At 47.8% G+C, this 21884-nt stretch overlaps 1 protein-coding gene across 1 annotated transcript in view; it reads left to right on the top strand.

Annotated features, from left to right (window-relative positions):
• Positions 1–21884, top strand: part of TRPM1 (transient receptor potential cation channel subfamily M member 1) — a 107478-nt gene that overhangs the window by 37397 nt on the left and 48197 nt on the right. Inside the window, exons 2-10 of the mRNA XM_040968669.1 lie at positions 6978–7057; positions 10529–10724; positions 12259–12472; positions 13473–13597; positions 14350–14521; positions 17248–17422; positions 17833–17956; positions 19787–19859; positions 20621–20721. Of these exons, the coding sequence (XP_040824603.1) occupies positions 6978–7057; positions 10529–10724; positions 12259–12472; positions 13473–13597; positions 14350–14521; positions 17248–17422; positions 17833–17956; positions 19787–19859; positions 20621–20721 (1260 nt within the window). The remainder of the gene's footprint in view (positions 1–6977; positions 7058–10528; positions 10725–12258; positions 12473–13472; positions 13598–14349; positions 14522–17247; positions 17423–17832; positions 17957–19786; positions 19860–20620; positions 20722–21884) is intronic.

Raw genomic sequence — 21884 nt, 5'->3', positions numbered from 1 at the left:
AACTCTAACAGCCTAATGCTTAATATTAAATCTGTGTGCCCCGGGGGGAAAGTGTGTGGTCACCTGCTAGTGTTTTTGCAGCAGCTGCCCTGGTCAGGCCCTGATCCTCGGAGACCTGGAAAGGCTGCCCCCCACCCCCCATGGAGGCCAATCTCGTGTGTGTGTGTGTGTGTGTGTGTGTGTGTGTGTGTGTGTGTGTGTGTTGGGAGGAAGTGTGCAGCCACAGCCCTGATGGAACAGACCTGGGACCTGGGCTTGAACTGAGCCAGGTTTGCTCAGCCACCACATGGTGGACGCCCCAAAGCGTGCGACGCGGCTGCCTGCCATGGGATGTGACAGCTTGACCCAGGACAGCTGCAGCAGCTGCACTTGGCTCTCCGCTGTCCCGCCCTAGAGTGGCCCGGCTTTCCGGGGCTGGGGGGAGGAGGAAGAGGGAGGTGGAAGAGGGAGGAGGAAGAGAGAGGTGCCCCTTCATGGATGTGGTTCCTAGAGGGGATGAGAAAGAAACAGACGGAGAGAGGGGGAGGGGACTTAAGGGCGGGAGCTCAGGGTGTGAGCCAAGCAGGAGAGGTCACCACCTATGCTGTCCCTCTTCCCAGCCAGCTCCCCGCTAATGTATCAGTCCCTACCTCTCTCTGTGTAACTCTTTCAAATAAATCGATACATATTTTTTTGTAAAAAGGGTGGGGCCTGGAGGGCATGGTAAAGAGAGAGGAAAAAAGCAGTGGAGCTGAGAAGGCCAGGCCTGGAGAGGGTGGGAGGGACCTAGAGATGGGTGGGACCTAGAGGTGGGAGGGATCTAGAGACGACGGGGTGGGGCCTAAGGGGTGGGCGGTCCTGTCTCTTGCAGTGTGGGGACCGACCCTCAGACCCTGTACTCCGGGGTTTTGTTTCTAATGGTCTTTCCTTGCCTTCCAAGAACTGGACGTTTTGCAGGCTGTGCCTCTGGGTTGCCCTGAGTTTCCTGCCTGTCAGAATCAGGTTACACATTTTGTTCTTTTTTTTTTTTTGCATTTTAATAAGATTTTATTTTGACATTCTTTACATAGTTAATTAGGGTAAGAAGGTTCAAGGGCTACAGGAAAGTGGATAAGACTAGTATGTTTTCCATATTGTTACCTTCATGTTTAAACGGGGGTATTAAGGGAGAAGGCCCACCCAATTTCCCACCCTCCCCAGGTCCCGGAGGTAGGGCATGCTCTGAGGTTCTTGCTCAAGGGGTTTTGATATTGCAACAGTTATGAATGGCTGCCAATCTTTCCACTCCAAGCACTATGAGGTCTTTGAAAAATCCACTGATTGACATAGTCCATCATAGCTGAGATGGTTGGTTGACCTGTTCTGTCTTTCTTTTCTTCATTAGGGTTCTGAGTCCAGCATTTAGATTAGGAAGATCTCCAAAGAAACTTCTTGTATGTGCTAACAAGTACAGGGCCTGGCACCGTCCATCGCTCCAATCAGCTGGTGGTTGCAATTCCTGGGTTGGTTCTGTTTTCACTCCCAACTTCCACTGGAACCAATGGGTGTTGCAGTCCAGCTTGGTTCTGCCTAGCACATACTCGGCCCTCACATAAACCAGTGGGAGCTGCAGCCTAGTTGGAGCGACCCACAATAACCCCCACCAGGCAGGCCCACCCCCTACCCTGGTTTGCCAGTAAGTGTAGCAGTAATCCAGTCTGTCCCACACCCCATTCCACCCCAGCCGCTATCTTAGTTTTATGTCCTCCTGTGGAAGTGGTAACCCAAGAGGGATGAGCCCTCTATTTCCCTCCCAGGCCTCTCCCACTCCCAGATTCCAGCTGATGCTGTAGCTAAGCCCAAACAACCCTCGCCCACTCTAATTTTGTTTGCACCAGTAGGAATAATCCACCCAGCCTGGCTTTTCCCTGATCTAGTCCACCTGAGGCGCACAGGTGTGGTAGCCCTGCCTAGTCTGGTCTGCCCCATCCCAGCCTATGCCCTCCTGCGGAAGTAGCTGTCCTGCAAAGGAACCCTCCGTTATTCCCCTGCTGGCTCTGCCCACTTCCTTTCTTGTTCTCAGGCTGGTTGGGTGCTGCGGTCCCTTCCCGTACAGGCAACCTCACCTTGGCATTCTATATTGTGCACTAGTCTTTGTTGCGACCGAACCTGGATCAACCCACACTGGTGCCTGGATTTGCCAGTGGATGACGTGGACAGATTCAGCCTGGTCTTGCCCCTACGTCTGCCAATTGTATGCCAGTGTGTAGCTTTCCATGGTCTTCCCTAGGCTGTTTCCTATCTTGTTTCTTGCACTTACCTGCCAGGTCTGTGTCCTGCCAGAGGAGTTGCCCAGGCTCCTCTATCAGAACCTCTCCCAATGCCAGGTTTCACACTTACCAGTGGGCCATGAGCCAACTCTACTCAGTCCACCTCCTGTCATAGCAGGAACTGTGGCTTTTCCTGACTGGCCTTCCACCCAATCTGGTTCTTGCTGTTGGATGTTCCAGCCCAGCCATGGTTTGTCCATACCCACGTATGGCTCACATATGGCTCAGTAGGGGTTTGAGACCTTGCCTAGTCCATCCCACATCTGCCCTGGTCCTCCAGAACACCAGGGGGAGTCGGGGTCCGGCCCAGTTCGGTGCATACAATCCCAGTCCACACTTGTGCCAAGGGAGACTACAACTGGTTCCAGATCAGAACACAGCCCCCCTTCCAGGCCACGCGCCTCTTGGTTGGAACCTCAGCCCAGCTAGGGTTGTCCCCTTTGCTCCCCAACCGGGTCTGTTCCCAGCCATTGATCACTTGCCTGCCAGTGGATGCTCTGACTCAGCTTGGCACAGCCCCTCCCCTGTCCTGAACGCTGCCTTAGACACTGTGGCTTAGCGTCTCTGGCTCCCGCAGACCAGTAGGTACAAGAGCCTAGCTCAGCATGACCTCTGCTCCCTCCTGGTTTCTAGTTTTACTTGTGGGCTAAGGTTTACTCAGTCGTGCCTGATCTACTCTGTTGCATTACCAGTTGACACATTAGCCAACTGTTGGAGCTACTTTTGCAGGACAAGCCCCAAGCTATAGCTTCTACACGGACTGGTATTTGGTGCTCAGCATTATTAGTGATTACAAGTTTTACGAAGGAAGAGTTACTGCCTGTTTCAGGTCCAAGAAGCACAATGAGTTCAACCTGGAGCTAATTAAGCAGCGACTCAAAGAACCAAATCCACAGAGCTCCCTGGCCGGGCGGCAAGCAAGCAGAGCCTGGCACCAAATGGCGCACTGGCCGCCCGGGGAACAGCTCACCATGTGCACATGGCAGCTGTCCGGGATCCAGGCATGAGATGCCCCTTCCTGAGACCCACCAGCTGTCGGGAGGCTGCTGGAGGTTTAAATAACCCAGGCCCAAGGTGGCACCCCTCCCAAATCCCATTCACTGCCCCATGAAGGCGGCGGGTGGGTTCCGGACCTGCCCAGTCCCGGAGGCCTCCCCCCTCGGTCTACTCACCCCGAAGGAAGCAGCCCCCGGAACCCAGCAGGCCTGGGAAATAGCTCACCAAGTGCACATGGCGGCTGTCCGGGATCCAGGCATGAGACGCCCTGTCCTGAGACCCACCACACACTTTGTTCTTCTCAGTGCATCTCATCTTCTAATGGGGAGACAGGTGGTGAACACTGGTTCCATTACGAGAGATGCCCACCTTGTTTCAGGTGGCGTTTGCTGGATTTCTCCACTGCTGAGTGACTGATTTTATTTAATAGCTGCGGGTGACATTTTGAGAGTATATAACCGTCTTGCTACTCTTTGGAACTTCTCTCAAGCCTCTATCATTCATACAAGATTTTTGATGATCACTGAACAGTGATTTGTTGATTCTTCTGATTCCATTATTCCTTCTACATTTTAAAAAGATTTATTTATTTTTATTAGAAACATAGATTTGCAGAGAAAAGGATAGAAAAATCTTCCATCTGCTGGTTCACTACCCAAGTGACCACAGTGGCCAGAGCTGAGCCGATCCAAAGCTAGAAGTCAGGAGACTTTTCCTGGTCTCCCATATGGTACAGGGTCCCAAGGCTTTGGGCCATCCTTGACTGCTTTCCCAGGCCACAAGCAGGGAGCTGGATGGGAAGTGGAGCAGCTGGGACATGAGCCAGTTTCCATACGGGATCCCTGCCCTTGGAGGGGAGGATTAGCCAACTGAGCCATCATGCTGGGCCCTCCTACATTTATTAGGGGACTTTCCATTGGGGAGAAAGTGCTTTCCTCATCTCCCTTGTATATTTATTCATTTAGGTATTTGTATCACTGTGGACTTGGACCCTAACATAAGTAAGAGTTCTTCTTTCTTACTGTGATCATTTATTTTCAGACTCAAATCACCGCAGGCAAACCCGTAGGAACCTTTCACACTAACTCCTGTGTTCTTTTGGCATGTTCCTGTGTCAAAAGTAAATACTTCCTAACTTTCTGGCACAAGATGTTCCACGCTGTCCTTGTGCCTCCCTGCCCCAGACTGAGTCACTTCTGCCAGGAGCCCTGGCTTCTGGTGGTGGAGGGGAGTATTTAGAGAGCAGTGTTTGCACACTAGGTTTCCCGCCTGCTACAGAGGCAGCATTGCTTCCTGACCCTTGCTGTGGCAAAGCTAGAAAAAACATGAATGTATGTGGTGACACACCCATAAGTGTGTGCCTGGTAGGCAGACTCTTCCTGCCCCTTAGTATAGTTGAGTGCTGGGGACTGGGTGATCCCTCAAGTGTTTACACTATAGCCAGACCATGGGCTACTGCCGCTAAATCTCGCTTGTAAGGAGACTGTGGCCTGTGTCTTACATGTCTTCTCACATTTCTTCCCTCTTTGGAGGTTGGCTGTTGGGTTGGGAGCTGCTGCATGGACAGGTTCACATGGCAAGAAATGGACGAGAGACCTGGGGCCACCTGTTGGAGAGGGAGTTTGGCAATGAACCCTCCCCACAGTGTGATGGAGTCCTTGTGAGAGACTTGGGGTCAGAAGCATCCAGCGGGGTCACATCCAATTCTGATTCACAGAAATTGTGAGATAATTAATAAGTTGTTTTAAGCCACGAGGCTTTTTTTTGGCAGAGGTGGGCTGTTGGTTGGGGTAAGTAGTAGAAAATGCATGCCATCTTTACAATGACCTGCATCTGTCTGTGTGTGTGTTGGTTTACAGATGGATCACCCAATCCCACTACATTGACAATCCCCGAGTCTCACTGGTAACTCTAACTTCATTACGATTTCCCTTCCCCGCGCCCTTCCCCGACAGCGAGGAATGCAGCTCCAGCTGTCTGCAGTGTGTTGATTGATTGACTCCGCGTCACGCGGCAGCTGAGCGTACACTCTGAGCGCTGCTCTTCTACGCTTATGGGAAAAAGTAACCTGCTCGGGGGAGTTGAGTCTTGCTGTCTGTAGTTGGCGCTGAGTCCAAATACCATGGCCCTCGTGATTTAAAACAGGCATGTGCATGCTCGCCCAGCATCTCCGGGAAGAGAGGCGTGAAATGCAAAAAGGAAAAGCTCATTTCTCCCTAGACAGCGATTGTGCTGTTCAGCACTGGGTTGTTCAGCTTCACAGGTCAGAAGGGTTGGGGCAGACGGCTGTGGAGGCTGCTCTGTGCTTTCTCCTGGGAGCTGTGGCTGCCTGCTCCCCTTTCATTAGCACGAACGCGGCACGCTCAGCAGCCAACTGTGCAGTCCGCCAGCCAGCCCTGTGCTGTTTGGAGAGAAGAGCGTGCCACATTGCTTTTGGAAAGTCCCCGGGGAAGGCTTTGCATTACAATCACTCCCATCATTCAAAGAACAAAAAGAAGCCAGATGACCTAAGGGTTCTGGGATGGCCCCAGAAAGCCTGGGTTTGGGTGAGTCTGGTGGGTCCTGTCTCTCTGCGTGTGGGACAGGGACCAGGACTCTCATGGGATTTGAGGTCCTTCCTACAACCACCCTGAGATGGGCATCGGTGATGCCGGGCTGTCACCCAGGACTCTGAGGAGGTAACTTTCCAAGAGACCAGGGAGTCCCACAACCACTGAACTTCCAGGGTAGATAGGGGTGCCTGGGTCATAGATCATACCTGGATCACAGGTCATGGCCTGAAGCCCCAGTTGGTAACTGTGGACCAGTGGCCAGGGACTCCCTCTCGCTCCTCTGTGATCTGACCCACAGGCAGCACCTTCTACCTCCCCACTCTGGCTCTCAGGCCTCCGCAAGCACACATGTACTACACAGACCATGTGCACATTGCATCATCCAGCAGGTTCACACAACATACATGACACATCATGTGGGCCATGGACACAAACACAGCACACACACATACGGTCTCTACTCAGACACATACATACAGCCCACATAGCTCCACATGCTTCCAAGCTCATCACACACATACATGTGTCACTCAGCCCCAGACACGGCAGGTGCACAGTGAGCTAGCATGCAAACATGGGTAGAAGGACAGACTGCAGTGAGGCACACAGGGGCTCCTGTCCTCGCCAGCACCCTGTGTGCTGTGCCAGGGAAGCCAAGAACCCGGCCTACTCTGGGAGAGCTCTGCCTCCCCTTTCACTGCTGGCCCCCTCAGTTCTCAGCAGCGAGAGCACCGGGCTTCCTGCCATGGCTGGTCACCCTCCACTGGCCCCTGCTTTGGTGAGGGTGTTCCTGGTGCCTGAGAAGGTGGCCCCTGGAGTAAAGCCTGCAGAACAGGCTGTGTGTACAGTCCAGCCAGAAGTAGGGCCGCTACAGGGGATTTTCCTTCCATTTCCCTCTGCCCAGGAGGGTGCCTCATTGCTGCCCAGCCCCAAGAATGCATGCTGTCCTCACCTGTCCCCTGCCATTTCCAGACAGTTAATGATACTTGCCCAGCATACCACTCAGTCAATAAATGTGGATGAATTAGGACTCACCAAATTGGAACTATAAATACAGACTCCTGAGTCTTATGAATTTTATAAAGTAATATCACAAACCCTGGTAACAGCTCTCTCTAATTTCTATTTTGTTTTCTTCCAGGGTCAGAAAGCTTGGATAGAGAAGACCTTTTGCAAACGGGAATGCATCTTTGTCATTCCCAGCACAAAAGACCCTAACAGGTAGGTTGGAAGCCGTAACAGAGACTTTCTCCACACCAGTGTTTGTCTACCAGTTGCCTGGCAACAAGTCCTCTCCTGTTTGTGGGAGTTGGGAGGAGCAGAGTCAAGGAGGGTGGCCAGAGTCTGTTTGCCATGTAAGTCATCAACCAGGGCCAATGTGGACTCCTCTGGGGATGCCAATCACCCTGGGAAAGAGGTTCTGTCTGGCACTCACCCTGCTGTGACCCCTGGTAATCAGCTGTAGTCTCAGCGTGCTCCTTGGCTTGAGTGAGATGGAGATACTGAGAGGCCGATCAGCCTTTGTTACCAGGTGTTGCTGTGGCCAGCTCGTCAACCTCATAGAACACGATGAATAGAAGGGAACTTTCTTAATCTGGTAGTAGAAGTCTATGGAAAACCTACAACTAACGTTATTCTTAATGGGGAAAGATTGGATGCTTCTTCCCTGAGATCAGGCATAAGACAAAGATGTCCTCTCTGCCTGCTTCTCAACATTGTTATGGGGATTCTAGCCAGGACACTTAGGCAAGAGAAAAAAGTGGCCTACATCCAAATCGGAAAAAAATCAACCAGACTCTGCAGATGATGTAATCTTGTATACGGAGAGTCCTAAGGAATCCACTAAACCACCATTAGAACTAGTAGATTAATCCAGCAAGGTCGTGGCATGGAAGATCAAGATACAGAAATCAGGTGGCTTTTTATAAACCACTTAAAGCAAATAATGTGAAGATGAAACTAACAAAGCAATTCACATACAATAGCATCAAAAAGAACAATATACTTAGGACAAAACTTAAGTGCAAATTATATACTCTTAAAACTGTAAAACATTGTTGAAAGAAAGAAACGAGGATCTCAGGACCTGAAAAACATCCACGTCTGCAGAAGACATAGTTACTATGACAAACTCTTGGAATTATTAAAAATTATTCAGCTCAGTTGTTCTTGTCAGAATCTCAACTTTCTTCTTGGTATAAACTGACAAGTTGATTCTAAAACCCAAAGTAGCAAAAATGACTCTGCATTAAGAAAAAATAGAACACTACCATATTTCTTTATTTTAAAGCTTTAAACAAAACCCAAGAAGCCAAAGTACTATGGTACTGACATAGGACAGAAATACAGGCCGATGGCACAGAATTGACAGTCCAGAAAATACCACTCAGTGGGGAGAGAATCCTCTTCACAAATGGTGCTGGAGCAGGTGCTGTGCAGCTAAACGCAAAGAGTAGATCTGGACCTTAAATTACCACCATCTTCAAAATTTAATTCAAAATGGGCCAAACACCTAAATTTAAGGCTAAAATTATAAAACTCTTAGCTGAAAATGTAAGAATAGGTCTGTTGACATGAAATTTAGTAAATGATTTTGAGTTATAATATCAAAAACATGAGCAACAAAAGAAAAAAGATTGTTTGGACTTTATCAAAACTGAACACTTTTGTGTTTCAAAGGACACCAACCAGAGAGGGAAAAGACAAATGAGTGAAACGAGAGGGATTTGCAGATCATATAGCTGATAAGGGACTTGTATCCAGAACAAAAAAGAGCTCTTATCATCTAAAAAGAAAAAAAAAATCACCCATGTTTTAAAATGGATAAAGGATCAGAACCAGTGTTTCTCCAAGGAATTTATACATCTACCCAATCAGCCTGTGGAATGAAAACCAAAGCCACTCTGTGTGAACTACCATTTCACATCCGGGTAATAGATTAGAGTCCAAATTAGAATGTGGAGAAGTCAGAACACTCATTCTCTGCTGGCGGGAGTGTTCTCTTAGTCCCTTTTGAAACCTTTTTGTGGCCCTTTAAATGATGGAACAGAATAAATGCCACAGCAGTTCCACTTCCAGCTACAGACTCAAGAGGAGAGAAAACACATGTTTGCACAAAAACTTTCACACAAATATTCATTACGGCATTGCTCATGATAGCCAGATATTTTGTTTAACCATATATTGGGAAAAACGTGCTGATACAAGCTACAGCATGGATTAACTCTGAAAATATGGCAAATGAAAGGAGCCAATCCAAGAGACCATGTGGTATATCATTCCATTCATGTGAAATGCCTAGAGCAGCGAGATCTACACAGCCAGGAAATAGATATCTGACATCCCTGACTCACTCTCCTGGCTGCTCCAGGCTCAAGTTGGGAGTCCGGAACACCACAGAGGTCTCCCACATGGCGGTCCCTTGGATCATCATAGCTGCTCTCCCAGGCTCATGAGTAGGAAGCTGGGTTGGAAACGGAGCAGCAAGGACTCAGAGTTGTAAGCATCAGGTTAACCCTCTGCATTGCAATACCAACCCAACAAGTATTCTAAAAGTGATTGTGGTGATTACACATACATGACCATGCTGAAAATCATCTAAAGGGTCAAATGTGTGAATTATATCCCAATAAACCTTTGCCTTCATGAAAATTAAAAGCAAGAGGCTGGAGTCAACATGGGGGAGAGCAAGGAAAGGAGCAAATTAAGACAAAAACCAATAAGTAGCCAGAAATGGGAAGGGAAACCCCCAAGGCTGGCTCTGTGAAGGCACAATCAGCCCCTGGCAAGGCCTGCACGCACCTGCACCTGCATCCACCGCACACCTGCACACACTCACTTACCTTTCAATGAGTAAAAGCATCTTCTTTAGCCCCAAGCCAATTTCACCCTCCCAACTCTCCTGTTCTCCACTTTCCACAAACCATGTGTTGGTGTGTGTGACCACCCACACAGGCTCCTCACTGCAGGTAAACACGCAGTAACATGCTTACCCATGTCACTAGCCCTGGGATCCCATCTGCACCAAGAAATTATTCCAGGCTACTGCTGTTCTTCCCAACAGATGTTTCAAGTTGGCTAGACACAAACCACTCAAAGCTGTGGCAGCCAAGAATGAATGGGTGACAAATGAAACTCTCCGCATGCTAGGAAAGCAAGCTGGCACAAGACCATGGAACATGCTCGGAGAAATCCAGAGACAGCAAGCTCCGTGAGAGCACAACAGGCTGGCTGGGTTCCAGAGGAGACATTGTGACACTAGCGAAGTTATGGCCCAGTGGGCCAACTGCTCAAAGACATACTAGCGCTTTAAAAAAAAAAAAAAGGCTTTTCAGGTTACTTGGTTAAGAAATGTCATACTAAGAGGTCCAACAGTATTAACAGTTTCTGGAAGGTCAGCTCTGTGTTCAGAGAATATGATTACTATGTCAGAGTTACATTTGGTAATGGATGCCCAACAGTGTTGCTGCCAAGACACTGGAAAGAGCTGAAATATGTTGAGTGAAGAATGCAACGATCTAACATGCTTTCGATAGACCGGGACATAAATAGATTGGCACTGGACAGCTGAGAAAGGCCATTCATTAGTAGCTAAGGTATTAGTAAGCCCCTATTGAGCCCAATTCACCTGTTGAGATGAGTTTATCTGTGCTAATGGAGGGGAAGAAAAAACTACTTTGCCTTTGTTGCCAGGTGTTGCTGTGGCCAGCTCATCAACCAGCATATTCCCCCTCTGCCAAGTGCAACACCCAGCAAAAATGGAGAGGAGAACAAACAGGCGGAGACCCAGCCTGAGAAGTGGGCTGTCAGCAAACACACCCAGAGCTACCCAACAGACTCCTATGGAATTCTGGAGTTCCAGGGAGGTGGATATTCCAACAAAGCCATGGTAAGAAGGGCATTTGGACATAGTGCAGCAGGGACCTGAGCCTTCAGCTGGGCCAGTCTCCGGCCTGCAGGCACCTAGGGGTTCTTCAAAGCCCTCAACCTTCCTAGCTGTTTCATTGCAAAACCAAGAGATTTGTCTGAGCATCTGGATCTTGGAGATTAGACTCCACTGTTAAAAATATGTTTTATCTTGAAAATCTGTACCAAGGCTCAGAATCTACAAGCTTTACCCTAGCCCAAACTTACAACCCTGCAAAAATCCCATTGCTCCATCTCGAGTGATAAGAAATTCCTTTTTAAAAATAAACAAACAACTGTGAATCCATGTTAGATGTGTTGGAACTCTCGTGGTTTCCCCTGCAGTCAGTCCACAGCTTCCCTGGGCCCGTACTCAGCTGGCCTGAAAAGCATGGAGGTCTGGCATATTTGCATGCTGACAGGGAGCGGCTTCTTGGCTTCTCCCTTCCCAGTGAGCCTGCCAGAGAGGAGAGGCTTCAGCACTGTGATGCCTTTCAGCTGCTGCTGAAGAGCATGCCCACATGCCCTTCAGACCATCATGGTAGTTTATGTAACTGGCCTTGTGACCTCTATTCAAGTAAAACTCAGTTGTGTTCCAAATGCCTTAATGTATGGTCTTCCAGAATAGCACCCTCCACAATGACATGGGCACAGAGGGTGATTCTCAGGGACCAAGGCCTGTGAACATTAATCTCTGTTCCTTAGGGAGAAGGTCAAGTTCGGACGTGGACTTAAGATTCTGTTTCCCACTCACTCATCAACAACTTTGTCCAACTTCTTGGGTCATTGTTCTAGAGCCAACTTTGGAACTGAGTTCTCCAAGGTTAGGATTGCCAGATGAAATATAAGACACTCCATTATATTTGAACTTCAGACAAATACTGGATGAATGTTGCAGTACAAATATGTCTCAAAAATCATGTGACTTACTGCATTTAGTAAAATCGTTGTGCTGAAACATTTGTTATTATTCTAAAACTTAGAGTTAGCTGGTGTCTTTATCTACATGGGTTCTCTAACAAAATACTTTAGCCTGGGAAAATAAAATAAAGAGTGGCAGAAGCTTATTGCCCACAATTCTAGAACCTGGAAGTTCACAGCCCAGTTCAAGCAGATTTTATGTCTGATGAAGACTTGCCTTCTGCCTCATATTTGACACCTTCCTATTGCATTTTCACATGGCACAAGAGGCAAATGAGGTTCTGCCAGCCACTTTAATTAGGGCACTAATCCCACTGGTTTGAGCCCCACCTTCAAGGCCTAATCTGTGAGCATTGGCAATTGAGTTTCAACATATAAATTTTGGGGGAATGCATTTTGATCATTGCATTGGGCAGCCTATATTTTTATCTGCTAAACCTTCCCATATGTGTAGCCATTTGGCCATAGATTCACACAGACGGCTCCAGTATGCTGAGAGAGAGGAAGAAAGACAGTTCTTGCTAGGTCATGATGAAAGCCCCTCTTTCCTTTTCAAAATCAAGAATGGACACTGAACATCACACATCTCTTTGCAGTACATCCGGGTCTCCTACGACACCAAGCCAGATTCTCTGCTTCATCTCATGGTGAAAGACTGGCAGCTGGAACTCCCCAAGCTCTTAATATCCGTGCATGGAGGCCTTCAGAACTTTGAGATGCAGCCCAAGCTGAAGCAGGTCTTTGGGAAAGGCCTGATCAAAGCCGCCATGACCACAGGGGCCTGGATCTTCACTGGGGGTGTCAGCACCGGTAAGGGTAGACCCTGCCCCTTGCTGTGAATGGCCACACTCACTGTGATCTTCTAACAGTTGCAGTCATAAAACTCAACACCACATTCTGATCTCGTCTGTGATGAACTGAAACATTTTTTCAGTAGTTTGCTCTCTGGTGTGACTCACTTTGTTTAAACAGCGAGTTTAAGAACACCAGACAGGGAACGCCTCTGGGTCACCCACCCACCATAGAGCAATCTTTTCTTTTCTTTCTTTTTTTTTTTAAGATTTATTTATTTTTATTGGAAAGTCAGATTTAGAGAAAGAGAGGCAGAGAAGAAAGATCTTCCATCTGTTGGTTCACTCCCCAAGTGTCCACAGTAGCCAGAGCTGAGCTGATCCAAAGCCAGGAGCCAGAAGCTTCTTCTAGGACTTCCACCTTGGTACAGGGCCCCAAGGCCTTGGGGTGTCCTCTACTGCTTTCCCAGGCCACAAGCAGGGAGCTGGATGGGAAGTAGAGCGACTGGGATTAGAACTGGCACCCTCATGGGATCCCACCAGCACATGGAAGGTGAGGATTTGGCCAATAGGCTCTGGCTCTGAACCCACAGGGCAATCTTCGAACCCTGCATGCCATTATCTTCACTCTTGACAATACTCTTACCATTTTATGGGAGAGAAAACAGACACAGAGAGATTAAGGAACATTCCAGGCAGCCTGACTCTCAACTTCGGTAGAATGTAGCCAAGGACCACCAGAGAACCCAATGTGACTTGCTCTCTTTGTCATGAAAACTGAAAAGCAAATCTCTGCTCTGACTTCTGGTTTCGTTTTCTCTTTCTAAGGAGCTGAAGTAAGATTCTTGGCTAGTACAAACTCAGTCTTTAGGAAGTTGTTTTTTTTCCATGATGAAGGTAGATTTATTTCATCTCTTCCATAGCAAATATGGAGGTTCTAAGCAGGTGACTGTAACGTTCATAAATGTGGTGTGATGGGAACTAGAGAGTGCTAAAACAGGATATATGACTGCCCACAGGTGTCATCAGCCACGTGGGGGATGCCTTGAAAGATCACTCCTCCAAATCCAGAGGCCGTGTTTGTGCCATAGGAATTGCTCCATGGGGCATGGTGGAGAATAAGGAAGACCTGGTTGGAAAGGATGTAAGTGTTTTCTCTAAGCACACTGACACTTTGTGAAAATGAAAGTGTTTTGAGAGCAAGGTGGATTCACCTGTAGATATTGGCAACAACTAATTGGCCACAGATCTCTGCCATTTTATAATGGCATTATAGCTACTATTTTATCAATGGGATCACTCAGTGTGTAACCTTCAGGGACTGACTTCCTATTAATTCCACATAATCCTCTGGATATTTGTCCAGGTTGGCAGGTGTATTGATTGCTTCTCTAATTTCACGGGTCACCTCACCATTTCTGTGTTGGAGGATGCCTGGGTTATTTACCATTTTTCTATCACGAGTGAAGTTGTCATAGATACAGGAGTTCACATGATCATAAGTTTTCATTTATCCACAGTAAAGTCCAAGAGTGAAATTGTAGGGTTGTCATTATCTACAACATACTTTTTTTTCTGATTTTAATATTGCAACTGAAAAAGAAAGACCTTTAACAGAAAGGCGAGAGAAGTGTGAAAATCAGCGTCAAACGAAGTCAGTGAGAATAGCTTTAAATGAAGGCATTATAACTAAGGAGTATTTTTTAAAATGTCATGAAAGATGCATATTATGAAAGAACTATGCATGGATTTCGAAGTTTTTTGCACCAAAATCAACTTTATCTTGCAATTCCCTTTTCCTCTGCATTTTGAGGCACCCTCAGGGTCCTCTCGTGTCTGCTGCTAGTGCTAAGGTCTAAGTTGTGCAGCTCTGCTGTGTGTTTTGCATCTTGCCAGGTGACCAGAGTGTATCAGACCATGTCCAACCCGCTGAGTAAGCTCTCAGTGCTGAACAACTCGCACACACACTTCATCCTGGCCGACAATGGCACCCTGGGCAAGTATGGCGCCGAGGTGAAGCTGAGAAGGCAACTGGAAAAGCACATCTCTCTGCAGAAGATCAACACAAGTAAGCTGGCACAGGCATGGGCACTTCCATGGGAAGGGTGCCTCCACAGGAAAGCCAGGTTGGAAGGGAGATTTGTGCCCAGGGGGTGGCACAAATTTTCACTTCATTCTTGGCAGATCAACAGAAAGTTATATGTGTTGATGGTTAACCCTGGCCACCTCCTAAACATCATTCACTGAGCCATGCGATCCTTTGCCCCAAGTTAATAAGCTGGTATGAGAGACGACCCTGCACTAGTTGCCATGGTGATGTCATGCCCCGGCCCTTGCCATGTTCCATGTTGTTCTTATTCCTTTCCAATGCTTTAATAGGAAGCAAATGTTTTTCCCGAAGTCAGTATGATTCCTGCTATAGCTGATGATTTTTCTACAATCATTAAGTATCTCTGTGGTTCCGGGGCAATCAGCCAGTGGAGGAAACCTCGAGTCGGTACAAGAACCAGCTGTTCCTGAGAGGGTGTCGTTCTTGCTGGTCCAGGGAGTGCAGTCGTGAGGAGGAGTGGCTGCTGGTAGCAGAGTGCTGAGGTCAAAATAGAGACAAGAAGATAAACCTCAGCCTGATGATGCAGCAAGAACAAGTGGCTAGATTCCAGGCAGCTGCTACAATCTCCTGGAACATGTCCACACCCCAGCTGTTCTTACTGCCAAGTGATAGCTAACTCATAGTGAGGAGTACTTAGTGCTCTTACTGGCAAGGTTTTTGTGAAAGAGAGTCTAGAGTTAGAAACTGGCAATTAAAAAGTAGAATTGAATTGGTGCAACTGGATAGAACGGGAAGGGCCCATTGCAAAGAATGGTGGATTTGCAAGAATCAGATCTTGTGGGGTACTTTAGTTGATCACATTTTTGGTTCTCACTGTTTTAACTTTTGGGGTGACTTGCAAGATTTCACTATGCCCAGCTTCACCTGGCTGTGTGACGTGTGGGCTTCCCTTTGTCATCCTTTGCCTAGGGTTCTGAGCAGGGCAGGGACAGCAAAGGGGGGCTCAGTCGTTACCCTCTGCAGCACAGAACTTCCGGGAGTCCAACCTAGGCCTGGAAGAAGTGGTTTTACATTGAGTCATCTAGAAAAGAAGGTGGTTTTGCCACTGTACTCCGGGAAATCTAAAACACCAAGCCTGGCTTACGGCAGAGATCTCAAAGTCATTTCAGTTCATTCACTAGGATCTCTTGGGGAGGGCTTGGCACAAAGCAGGCCCCTTGTGATTGTCTGCTGAAATGAACCTAAATGTAGATGTGGGTGGGAGACTGCAACGTTGACGAGTTCCTAAGCACAGAAATGCACCATAGAAGCAAACCAGATTCTGGATTCACTTGCTCGGAGTTCTCAAATCTTTTTATTAACCTGTGCTAGCAGATTTTATCTGAAACCTTTTGGAACAATAAACCAGGAGCATTTTTCCTACTTGCAGTTTGTTAGTGTTAGCCAACCCCTTCCCATCCCAATTAACAGACATCTGGTGAATTGTGCTCAGAAGACAGTCTCTCTGCCCCCAGTCTCCCGTCCCTCATCCCCGTTCTGCAGCTGCAGAGTCTCCCAGTGACAGACTGAAAATAATCAAAACAAGGGGTTCCTGCCCTGAACAGGAGCCAACTTTTCTTATCATCTTTCTTGAAACAATACAGAGTAACAGACATGGACTCAGCATTTACAATGTGTTGGGTATTGTAAGTGATCTAAAGGTGATTTACAGGAATAGAGAGGATATGCACAGGTTACATGCTAACACTACATAAAGATGTGAGCATCAGCATATGCTGGCATCCCCAAGAAGTTCTGGGAAAATTCACCCATGGGTATTGAGGCATGACTCTGTCGACTATGCTGGCCAGTTGCAGGTAGAATTGTGTGGTGGGCAAATGTGTCCCTGTCACTTCTTCACTCCCATTCCAGAATCCCACCTTCCCAGAGCCCTCCTGCCAACTATCGCTTCCCAAAGTGCGCCCTGCTGGTTGTGCCTCCAAAAGTTAGCCTGCACCTGCTACAAGTCATTAACGTATGGGTTAATAGTAGTGCATGTGGTGAGGTCCATGATAACATACAGGATGTGTGTCCCTTATCCAAAATGCTTGGTACCAGAAGTATTCCAGATCTAGGTATATTTTGGACTTTGGAATATCTACATTGTCTTTGCAGGCTGAACATAGTAGTCTGAAAAGCCAAAATCTGAAAAGCTCCCCCTGTGAAACTAGCACTGCTCCCTCTGTATTACCTTGTTGCAGGCACGGACAGCACCAGCCTGCCCTGGGGCTCCCACGTAAACCTTGCAAAGCGTGCTGGATGTTTAGATCCTTTTCTCCGCTAGGAGACACAGGAGGAGCGTTGTGATTATCCAGCCCTTGTTGTTGGATGTGAAAGGCACATGGAGCTTGGGGATTGACCAGATGCCATCAACAACTGAGCTACACTTTCACCCTTTTCCATTGTCTGGGGCACAGCAGTCAGGGTGGCAATTTCAGAGCCTGGGCAGGACAAGGGAGCTTTCCCAATAAGGCCAGGTGAACAAGACATGGAATTTAACCACATGAGAATCAGAAGCTTGCAATTTTTGAGATCTGCTTTTCCGGTGAAGCCATAATAATATGAGGTTTGAATGCAAGAGCCAAATTCTAGGGTCATCTTAGGCCCTAGTTCCTTCCAGCTCTCGGGTATCAGGAATGCCAAGCACCGCAGAAGCCCAAGCAAACAAATGCCAGGCAGAATGCAGAATATGCTGTGTGTTGCAGGACTGGGCCAGGGTGTGCCTGTCGTGGCGCTTGTGGTGGAAGGTGGCCCCAACGTGGTCTCCGTGGTCTTGGAATACCTCCGGGAAGAACCTCCGGTCCCTGTGGTGGTGTGCGACGGCAGCGGACGGGCCTCGGACATTTTGTCTTTTGCACACAAGTACTGTGAAGAAGGAGGGTAGGATTTCTGCCATGTGATGCAGGGTGGGTTCGTTGGCATCCTCTTGTGAGGTCAAGCGGACAATCTGAGGGATCTACTTAGACATTCCAAGGACTGTAAACCCTGAGGATCTGCTAGATCAGCTCCCCTATGGTCCCAGATCAGTTCAAGCCAGCTGCCCTGAGAATGGCCTTCCTTCTGGGACTCTATCTCTTCCAAGTTCATTCTTCCCGTGGAAGGTTTGCGATTGGCTGCGATTAAGCTCCTACAGTTTTGATGATGGTCACTTTCTGTTTCCTCTGTTGGAATGACTTCCCAATCGCTAAGTTTCAGATCAGAGATGCCAAATCAGCTCAGGATGTCTGATTTATTCCTGTATGACTTTAAACATGTGTGATTCTGTTTTCTCTCACATGTCCTTCAAACAGAACAATAAATGAGTCGCTCAGAGATCAGCTTCTGGTCACCATTCAGAAGACATTTAACTACAGCAGGTCACAGTCGCAGCAGCTGCTGGCAATTATAATGGAGTGCATGAAGAAGAAAGAACTTGTAAGTGTCTTGAATTCATTTCCCAGCAAGCTCCACGGAGAGAATTATATTTCCTTTTCTAACTCTGCCCATGTGTGTGTGATGGAGTAGTTCATATTTTAGATCAGCCTTTTCCAAGGGGCTGTTTCCAAATTGGCCGGGGTGCTCCCTAGAGGAAGCAGAAGAAGCCAGTGCAGGCAAGGGCCTTGGGGGCTCCTAGACCATAGCGAACGTGCAGCGACATCACAGCTAGTCCCACAGCCCCAAGGCTCATAGAATTCATCAGATCTGGTCAGGAGAGGGACATAGCCCTCCCTCTAGATAGGTTTACAAAGTCCTGTCTTTTTTTTTTAAAGGTTTATTCATTTTATTTATTTGAAAGACAGTGTTAATTATAAAGACAGGAGGACGGACACACACACACACACACACACACACACACACACACACACACACACAGATTTCATCTGCTGGTTCACTCTCCAAATAGCCGTAACACCTGAGGCTGGGCCAAGCCAGAGTCAGGACTCTGGAGGTTCTTTTGGGTCTCCCACATGAATACAGAGCCCATGTATCTGACTCATCCTCTGCTGCATTCTCAGGCCATAAGTAGGAAGCTGGATTGGAAGTGGAGTAGCCAGGATATCCATATGGTGTCACTGGTGGAAGCTTAACTTGCTATGCCACAATGCCAGCTAGCCCCAGGCTCTGTCACTTCACTTTCATTTGTTTAAAGATTTATTTATTTTTATTGCAAAGTCAGACATATATAGAGAGAGGAGGAGAGACAGGAAGATCTCCCTTCTGATGATTCACTCCCCAAGGGACTACAATGGCTGGAGCTGAGCCAATCCGAAGCCAGGAGCTCTTCTGGGTCTCCTACATGGGTCCAGGAACCCAAGGCTTTTGGAATGCCCTCGACTGCTTTCCCAGGCCACAAGCAGGGAGCTGGATGGGAAGCAGGGCTGCCAGGATTAGCATCGGCACCCATATGGGATCCCAGCGCATTCAAGGTGAGGACTTTAGCTGCTAGGCCACTGTGCTGGATCCTGTCATTTCACTTTCTATATGTAGTATGTAGTTTCAGCTTTTCCCTTCCTTGATGGTGTTGATAATAAGCACTTTTTAAAAACTCTAGTTTTAATTTTTTATGATACAGTTCATAGGCGCAGGGATTTCCTCTTCCCATTTACCTTCCCCTCCCTGATTATTACAATAGCAGAGTCCTTCAAAATGAGGTCACATGTGCATCATTGTGCTGTTTAAATGTATCCTGACATTGTGGGTATAGACAATGGTAAAAATAGGCACTTCTGGCACATACAAAGTAGCATCTTCAAATTCTAAACTGACAAGTTTCCTTAAAATACATCCTTTTTTAAAAAAGAAATATTTGTTTAATTTGACAAAAAGACAGAGTGACAAAGAGAGAGGGAGACAGAGACCTTTCACCTGCTGATCCACTCCCCAGATGGCCACAATGGCTGAGGCTGCTCAGGTTGAATTCAAGAACTTGGAGCCCCACCTGGGTCTCCCATGCGGGTGGTAGGGGAGCTGTTTTCGCTGGTGACTTAGCAGGGAGCTGGACCAGCAGCGGGGCAGCTGGGACTCGAACGAGGCTTTCTTATGAAATGCCAGCATTGCACATCACAGTTTCACTTACTGTGCCACAGAATTTCCCCTATACATCCTATTTGGCCAGATACTGTTTTATCAACTTCCTTGGCAACTAAGATATTGGAGTGTAGACACTTCCTGGGTTCCCTTCTCTCTAGGGTGTTGGATAACTCTATCATATGCCCATCTCTCCTCTCTTGTTTTCACCATTGCTGTTCTCTCATCCCCTTGCAGGTCACAGTGTTTAGAATGGGTTCAGAGGGCCAGCAGGATGTGGAGATGGCCATTCTAACTGCGCTGCTGAAAGGTGAGCCTGGGCACGGGGTCTCTCCGGTCTGGCTTTGGGTTTTGCCTGGGGCCCAATCCTCTCCTAGAAGTTCAGAGTCGTCCACCTATAGTAGGATGGCCAGGCCTGGGGGTCCACAGGGCAGGGGTCTGTGGCTACCCCTGGATCACAATGGGCTGGAATTAGAACCACTTCCATGGATGCCTGTGAGGGCTTCTGTCCATGCAGTTTAAGCAGTAAAAGGGTTTTGTTTGTTTGTTTGTTTGTTTGTGGTCACTGTACTGTGCAGGGATCTGTCCACTGACCTCAGACCACCTCTGATGACAGGCTCTGCCTGATGCTTGTAAGAGGTCTGCTCCTGGACACTCATTTCTCCCTTTCAGCCACCCTGGGGCCATGCAGGAAAGGAGTACTGCGGTCACTGTGGGGTCAGCCATGTGGCAATGCTGCTCTGTCCCCCTGTGACCCAAGGACTTGATAGCACTCACAGGATGGGTAGATAGTCTGGGCATTTCCGAGCTGGGCAGTCCCAGAGTTCTGCCTTCTGCAGAGCAGGATGTCATATCACTCAGTTTCTGTTCTGCCATCTGGAACTGTCAGGGCTATAGGAGATCTTGAGAAAGCTCCGTGAGACTCTGCAGTTCTGAGAGCAAGCGAGAAGGCAGCGACACTTCATTCCAGGCCAGGGCTGAGCCAGCCTGAGCAGGCGCATGCTCAGTAACCAGCGTCTGTAGACACTGGGCAACTCCATGAAAAGTCACTCCTGTTTCTTGTCTCTCCAGGAACAAACGCATCGGCTCCGGATCAGCTGAGTCTGGCCCTGGCCTGGAACCGTGTAGACATTGCTCGGAGCCAAATCTTCGTCTTTGGGCCCCACTGGCCGGTGAAGCCCTGTTATTTGTTATGCAGTTCTTACTGTTGATCATGCGTTTGTATAGCTGTGGTAGTAGTCGGTTTCATCTTGTGACATGGATCTCAGGAAACGAGCTAGGGTTGCTGAGATCTCTTGGACGATCCACTGGCAGTAGCAGGAGACTCAGCAAGAAGTGAGCTAGGGGCACTCATTCTAGACTTGTGTCGGTGCTCAGGAAGAAATGAGCCACTGAATACTTAATCTTGGCTGGTCAGAGTGCTGCTTTATTCTTTAAAGGAGAAGACGGCAAACAGCTCATTAAAAGTAAATACAGTGCTGCGACTGGGGCATGGGCCTAGAGAATAGTGTGTTTGTGTGTAGTTGAATGTATTGTATGTGGTGTGTCTGTATGCAGCATGTGCAGGGGATATGTGTATGAGTGGTGTGCAATGTTGTGTGGCGGTCAGTGTGCATATTCTCAGTGGATAAAGATGTGTGTGTGTGTGTGTGTGTGATGTAATAAGGAATGAGATAAGTGTTGTGTAGTCTGCACGTGTGTGTAGGTGTTAGCGTGTATGTGTCTTACTCAATGAATTGGTGACTATAATGAAATAATTAATACAGACTACTTAGTAAAGAGGCATATTTTGATTGAGAACTCTGGCCCCAAATCAAGGGCCAGACTCTGGTAATAGTTTTTGCACTGGCAGCATCCTGGGGCAGTTCTGGGTGTTATAAGCAAGAGTCAGGATAGCAGGTGTATGTTTTCTGGTCTCTTTCCATCTGCCTATTTGGATTCAGTCATGGATTCTACCCTGGTGAAATCATCTAATTCTAATTGTGTCCCCAAGGTCCATGTCTTACTCCAAGGGAAGCTGCCAGCCCCTCACTGAATCATAGTGGAGATTAGATTTCAACCCAAGCCACAGCAGTGTGTTCTGTGAGCTGCATGTGCATGTGGTATTGGTAGATGTGAGTGAACATGGACGGTAGAGTCACTGTGTGTGGGACTGTGGGGTTCAGTATGGGAAGAATATGTGAGTGTGCATATGCCTGTGTACAGTGTGAGTGAAGTCATAAATGGAGATACTTCAAAAACTTTGTGAATCCATGTATAGTTTTTTCATGATATGTGTTTCCATGAACTTTTTTGAAAACCTATCCTTTGCTTGGATTTCAAAAATTTTCCACCA

This window comes from Ochotona curzoniae, unplaced genomic scaffold, assembly GCF_017591425.1.
Source record: "Ochotona curzoniae isolate NIBS_2020 unplaced genomic scaffold, NIBS_Ocur_1.0 scaffold_4701, whole genome shotgun sequence".
Lineage (NCBI taxonomy): Eukaryota > Metazoa > Chordata > Mammalia > Lagomorpha > Ochotonidae > Ochotona > Ochotona curzoniae.
This window is presented reverse-complemented; position numbering and strand designations above follow the sequence as displayed.